The sequence below is a fragment of the Panulirus ornatus genome, chromosome 30 (assembly GCF_036320965.1).
Source record: "Panulirus ornatus isolate Po-2019 chromosome 30, ASM3632096v1, whole genome shotgun sequence".
Lineage (NCBI taxonomy): Eukaryota > Metazoa > Arthropoda > Malacostraca > Decapoda > Palinuridae > Panulirus > Panulirus ornatus.
This window is the reverse complement of record NC_092253.1, coordinates 9,185,001-9,192,500: the sequence shown is the minus strand read 5'-3', so window position 1 is coordinate 9,192,500 and position 7,500 is coordinate 9,185,001. Positions and strand designations below refer to the sequence as shown.

Below are 7,500 nucleotides of genomic sequence, written 5' to 3'. Positions count from 1 at the left end.
CACCCCCATATAGGCTGAACACGACACATCGACACGACCTAAACGACCCATCTCACCTAACAACCACACCCACACTTAGACCACACCAACCACCTGACAACCTCCCAAACCACCCTTAACTAACCAAGCCGAAAAGCCAGAGTCGGTCGTTCAAGGGGGGTCGTCCAGGAGGAGTCGCTCGTCCCCTTAGCCATCCCTCCGCCACTACACAGACTCACACGCACCGACCAAACCGTCATGTTCCGCTGCCTGACGCGCGTCTTCCTCCTCACCATTGCGGTGGTCGCCCTCGCTAACCAAGCCTGGGGTAAGTACTGTACTACTAATGGCCTTCTCTGTGTACACCACGGTGTACTACTTGTTGTACACCACGATGTACTACTTGTACACCACGATGTACTACTTGTACACCACGATGTACTACTTGTTGTACACCACGGTGTACTACTTCTTGTACACCACGATGTACTACTTGTACACCACGGTGTACTACTTGTACACCAAGATGTACTTGTACACCACGGTGTACTACTTGTACACCACGATGTACTACTTGTACACCACGATGTACTACTTGTTGTACACCAAGATGTACTACTTGTACACCACGATGTACTACTTACTCCGTCCATAGTATATTTTTTCTCTCAGTAGCTGTACAATGTACTCATCTATATACTACTCCACAATGTACTTATCTGTCCACAGTACATTTTGTCAACTGTACAGTTTTTAATCTGTTCACTGTACACCGCCATGTACTTACTCTGTCCAACTGTACAATGTACTATTCTATATATTACTCCACAATGTACTTATCTGTCCACAGTACATTTTTCTCTCAGCTGTACAATGTACTAATCTATGTACTACTCCACGATGTACTTATCTGTCCACAGTACATTTTCTCTCAATTGTACAATGGATGGATCTATACACTGTACACCATGATGTACTTATGTCCACAGTATATTTTCTCTCAACTGTACAGTGTTAATCTGTTCACTGTACACCAATGTACCTATCTATCCACAGTACATTTTCTCTCAATTGTACAATGTATCAATCTATTCACTGTACACCACGATGTAGTTATGTGTCCACAGTACATTTTCTCAATTGTACAATGTATCAATCTATTCAATGTACACCATGATGTACTTATCTCTTTATAGTACAGTTTCTCTCAACTGTACAATGTATTAATGTATCCACATTACAATGTACAACGTATACCTCTCCATATATATATATATATATTCCTATGAGTCCACGGGGAAAATGAAACACGATAAGTTCCCAAGTGCACTTTCGTGTAATAATCACATCATCAGGGGAGACACAAGAGAGAAATACAAGTCAGTTGACATACATCGAAGAGACGAAGCTAGCGTCCTAACTTCGTCTCTTCGATGTATATCATCTGACTTACATTTCTCTCTTGTGTCTCCCCTCAAGATGTGATTATTACACGAAAGTGCACCTGGGAACTTATCGTGTTTCATTTTCCCCGTGGACTCATAGTAATATCTTGATCACGCACAAAATTGTGATCCTTTCCAATATATATATATATAGTAAGAGTCTTATGATAATAATGCAGTAATATACAGTAATATACAGTAATCTATCCCCATAACAGTACAATGTACACAAAACACATTACTGTATCCCCTATAACAGTACAATCTACCCAAAATACACTCGTACATTCATCTATCCTCATTGCAGTACAATACACCAATGTACAAATATTACCGTATCCTTATTCATCTACATATCAGTACAATGTACAATGCATGATATGGTCATTGTACGTGACAATATGATGAACATATGATAAGGGATGTCTCTCCCCTTCCCATAAGTGTACACTATAATGTACATCATACAAAGGGTACTTAACCCCTTCCCACAAGTGTACTGTACGTTGTACATGGGATACCTCACCCCTCCCACGCGTATAGTACAATGTACATAAGAGGTACCTCACCCCTCGCACAAGTGCACAGTACAATGTACATAAGATATCTCACCCCTCCCACAAGTGTACAGTACAATGTACATAAGAGGTACCTCATCCCTCCCACAAGTGTACAGTACAATGTACATAAGAAGTACTTCCCCCCTCGCAGAAGTCTAGTACAATGTACATAAGAGGTAAGCCCCATCCTACAAGTGCACAGTACAATGTACATAAGGGGTACCTCCTCCCTCCCACAAGTATACAGTACAATGTACATAAGGGGTACTCACCCCATCTCTCACTGGCGTCGAGCATTTAGTACACACACACACACACACACACACACACACCATGGCCAGACCCCAGTGAGTCCAGCTTCGCCACCCGTGTCAGACATCAGTAAAAGCCTTCACCACACAGTGGTCCACGTAACCTCTTCACTGCCACACACTTTCCCTAGCTCCCTTACCGCCGCCGTCACACTGTGTCGCCCCTCTCCCCCCAGCTGGGAGGGCCACTGGACGCTGTGGGTCCGTCACACTGCGTCCGTCACACTGTAGTAGTAGTAGTAGTAGTAGTAGTAGTAGTAGTAGTAGTAATAGTAATAGTATTCATAGCAGTCATCACTATTCTCTTTCCCGTAACCAGAGACTTTCCAACTTCGTCGTAAAAAAAAAAGAAAAAAAAATGTCAGTAAATTAGGGTGGGGGTTGGAATTGCCATTATGTAAACTATATTCATTTTTTTTTTGTACATATTCGTCTTTTACACCTCTGAATATTCTATGTTACCGCCCTTCAAACATCTCCACCAGCTGCCTCTCCCCCTCCAACTCCCCCATGAATATATGCATTTTCCTCTTTCCTTGATTAAGGAAAAAACTATATATATAAATATATATATATATATATATATATATATATATATATATATATATATATATATATATATATATAATTTTCGTGCCACCAGGGCTGATTTCGCGTACGAATTTTCGTGTCACCAGAGCTAATTTCCCCGGACGAATTTTCGTGTCGCCAGAGCTAATTTCCCCGGACGAAAACGTGCACGAGAGGACTTCTTGTGTCGTCTTTAGCGGCGTGCCGGACGAACACTCACACGGGGTCTTCATCATTGTTGGTTTACGTACGTACATAATGTCTTGCTGGTCCACACACACACACACACACACACACACACAAGGACGTCTGCCTAGATTCATTCGTCCGTGTACTGGTCACGAACGTGTGAGGGTTCGTCCGCGTGTCGCGTAAGAAGTGAGGGTTCGTTCGTGAGTTGCGTAAGAAGTGAGGGTTCGTCCGTGTGTCGTGTAAGAAGTGAGGGTTCGTCCGTGTGTCGCGTAAGAAAAGAGGGTTCGTTCGTGTGTTAAGTAAGAAGTGAGAGTTCGTTCGTGTATTGAGTAAGAAGTGAGGGTTCGTCCGTGGGTTGCGTAAGTGAGGGTTCGTCCGTGGGTTGCGTAAGTGAGGGTTCGTCCGTGGGTTGCGTAAGAAGTGAGGGTTCGTCAATATGTTGCAGACGAGCGTGAGGGTTCGTTCCTGTTGCGTAAGAAGTGAGGGTTCGTCTTTGTGTTGTGGACGAACATGATTATGTCAAGTGCATGCATGACCCCTTAACATGACCAGGTCAAGTGCACAATCCCTTCACATGACCAGGTCAGGTCCATAACCCCTTCACATGACCAGGTCAGGTCCACAACCCCTTCACATGACCAGGTCAGGTCCATGGCCCCTTCACATGACCAGGTCAGGTCCACAACCCCTTCACATGACCAGGTCAGGTCCATGACCCCTTTACATGACCAGGTCAGGTCCATGACCCCTTCACATGACCAGGTAAGATCCACGACCCCTTCACATGACCAGGTCAGGTCCACAACCCCTTCACATGACCAGGTCAGGTCCATGGCCCCTTCACATGACCAGGTCAGGTCCATGACCCCTTCACATGACCAGGTAAGATCCACGACCCCTTCACATGACCAGGTCAGGTCCACAACCCCTTCACATGACCAGGTAAGATCCACGACCCCTTCACATGACCAGGTCAGGTCCATAACCCCTTCATGCCTCAAGCCAACTCGAAAAAGATTGCCCCCTTCCCCTGTCAGCCGGGGTTAGCAAGTCTTCATCCGCCCGGCCACGTCAGTTTCATACACCACCACCCGGAGCCTTCCAGGACGCGCTGCCTCCAGACGCTGACTCACAAGCTCTGTATCAGGTAAAGCCTTCCAGACTCTGGGGTCCCAAAACGTCTCAATCAAACGGGCCTTCCAGCCTTCCCTATACACCTTGGCACAACAAGTCTCCGTTCAAAAGGGCCTTCCAGCCTTCCCTCTACACCTTGGCTCACCAAGTCTCCGTTCAAATGGGCCTTCCAGCCTCTCTCTATACATTGGCCCACCAGGTCTCCGTTCAAACGGGCCTTCCAGCCTTCCCTCTACACCTTGGCACACCAGGTCTCCGTTCAAATGGGCCTTCCAGCCTTCCCTCTACACCTTGGCTCACCAGGTCTCCGTTCAAACGGGCCTTCCAGCCTCCCTCTACACCTTGGCTCACCAGGTCTCCGTTCAAACGGGCCTTCCAGCCTCCCTTTACACCTTGGCTCACCAAGTCTCCGTTCAAACGGGCCTTCTACCTACCCTCTACACCTTGGCTCACCAGGTCTCCGTTGAAACGGGCCTTCCAACCTCCCTGTACACCTTGGCTCACCAAGTCTCCATTCAAAAGGGCCTTCCAGCCTCCCTCTACACCTTGGCTCACCAAGTCTCCGTTCAAACGGGCCTTCCAGCCTCCCTGTACACCTTGGCTCACCAGGTCTCCGTTCAAACGGGCCTTCCAGCCTTCCCTCTACACCTTGGCTCACCAGGTCTCCGTTCAAACGGGCCTTCCAGCCTCCCTCAACTCGTCGCAATCACAAGAGCCTCTTCATCGTCGAGCCTTCCAGGAACCTACGAATCCATGACCCACAAAGTCCTTTATCAGACGAGCTTTCCAGCCTGTGTGTCCAGGACTCGGAATCACAAAGCCTTCATCGCACGCACCATCAGGGAATCCAACACCATTCCTCAAACTTCAGGCGCAAGATCTGCGTATTTCGAACACATCTTGGGGAAGTTTTTCAAAAGACAATTGCGACTCTTGGAGTTTCATGGAACGTCTGGAAAAGTGGGAGACATCGTGTCATTCATAATCACCCGGTCGACAGCTTGAGCTGGTTGTTTCCAGAGACGCTGGAAACAACACTTGATTCCAGTACGTTCCAGGACTTACCTATCTATCGAAGGAGCGACTGAATTCATATAATACTAAGAGAGGCTGGAAAGACCCATGACTTCCAAAGGCATAAGTTCCAAGACTTTATATATAACAGAAGAGCGACCGAACTGGTATCACAAGTAAAGCTGGAAAGGTCTCTGATTTCCAGCCTTATAAGTTCTGAAATCTAACTGCCAGAGGGAACGACTGATCCAGCGTTCTAAGACACGCTGGAACGACTTCCGACTTCCAGAACCACGTTGTCCCAAAACCCTACACATCACAGAACCAGGCCATATGCTGGTACCCTCAGAGACGCTGGAAAGACTTGGGGAGTTGGGGGTGTTTCCAGACACGAATTCCAGGACTTAACACACTATAGGAGACACTGAGAGTATTATAGCATTATCCAATGGGGAAAAGATAGCTTTGATATAGCATTACCCAATGAGAGATATAGCTTTGATATATAGCATTACCCAATGAGGAGAGATAGCTTTGATATATAGCATTACCCAATGAGGAGAGATAGCTTTGATATATAGCATTACCCAATGAGGAGAGATAGCTTTGATATATAGCATTACCCAAAGAGGAAAGATAGCTTTGATATATAGCATTACCCAATGAGGAGAGATAGCTTTGATATATAGCATTACCCAAAGAGGAGAGATAGCTTTGATATATAGCATTACCCAATGAGGAGAGATAGCTTTGATATATATAGCATTACCCAATGAGGAGAGATAGCTTTGATATATAGCATTACCCAATGAGGAGAGATAGCTTTGATATATAGCATTACCCAATGAGGAGAGATAGCTTTGATATATAGCATTACCCAATGAGGAAAGATAGCTTTGATATATAGCATTACTCAATGAGGAGAGATAGCTTTGATATATAGCATTACCCAAAGAGGAGAGATAGCTTTGATATATAGCATTACCCAATGAGGAGAGATAGCTTTGATATATATAGCATTACCCAATGAGGAGAGATAGCTTTGATATATAGCATTACCCAATGAGGAGAGATAGCTTTGATATATAGCATTACCCAATGAGGAGAGATAGCTTTGATATATAGCATTACCCAATGAGGAAAGATAGCTTTGATATATAGCATTACTCAATGAGGAGAGATAGCTTTGATATATAGCATTACCCAATGAGGAGAGATGATAGCTTTGATATATAGCATTACCCAATGAGGAGAGATGATAGCTTTGATATATAGCATTACCCAATGAGGAGAGATATAGCTTTGATGAGTCTTTTACACCCAACCTGATTAGTTCCACGAATACAAAAAAATAAAAAGGCAACATGACCGACCCCTCACACCCCCAAGCAAGTTAGGCCAATTAAACACAGCAAACCAGATGGGCCAAGTCGATTCATCCTTTCCACCCACCCACGCAGGCAGGTCAGGTCAGGTCACTACACACACACACTCTGCAACGGATGTGTCAGTTTAACACTCTACACCCAGCCAGGTCAGGTGTATTGTAATGCTCCACACCCAGCCAGCCGGGTCCATGACCCTCTTCCTCCTCTTCACCTAACCTGATTACGTTACTAGTTACTCTCCCCTACGAAGTGGATTAAATTTACAGCCTTACACTCAGCCATTTCCAAGTTAACATTACCGACCGTTTCACCCTGGCTACAAGATGTGCGGAGGGCGGTAGATGTGATCATACACACACACACACACATACACCCTCCTCAATACGCACGGGGCCTTAGTGCCCCCCACACAGACTGTGTGGCTCAAGTTCACTCCTGTGGTTCCGTTCACCGCCGAGTCCACCACTCCCAGGTGTCTTAAGAAATGCGGGAGCTCATCTTCCTCCATCAATCTCTCCACTCGCACCCGCACTCAAACCAACCGATCTATCTCTCTCAATGGCTAAACCTCATTCATATTTACTCTCAATTCTATCCTTTCTCAATATATAAATCATATGTATACATGTGTATAAGCGTGTATGTATATATGTGTGTGTGTGTATGAGTGGATAGGTCATTTCTTCGTCTGTTTCCTGGCGCTACCTCGCTCACGCGGGTGATGGAGATCAATATATATATATATATATATATATATATATATATATATATATATATATATATATATATATATATATATATTATACTTTGTTGCTGTCTCCCGCGTTAGCGAGGTAGCGCAAGAAAGACGAAAAAATGACCCAACCCTCCCACATACACATGTATATACATAAACGCCCACACACGC

At 45.1% G+C, this 7,500-nt stretch overlaps 1 protein-coding gene across 1 annotated transcript in view; it reads left to right on the top strand.

The window, feature by feature from the left end:
- LOC139758396 (uncharacterized) overlaps positions 1 to 7,500 on the top strand; it is a 91,208-nt gene that overhangs the window by 245 nt on the left and 83,463 nt on the right. Inside the window, exon 1 of the mRNA XM_071679750.1 lies at positions 1 to 307. This exon is cut by the window's left edge and continues 245 nt beyond it. Within this exon, the coding sequence (XP_071535851.1) occupies positions 238 to 307 (70 nt within the window). The 5' untranslated portion in view covers positions 1 to 237. The remainder of the gene's footprint in view (positions 308 to 7,500) is intronic.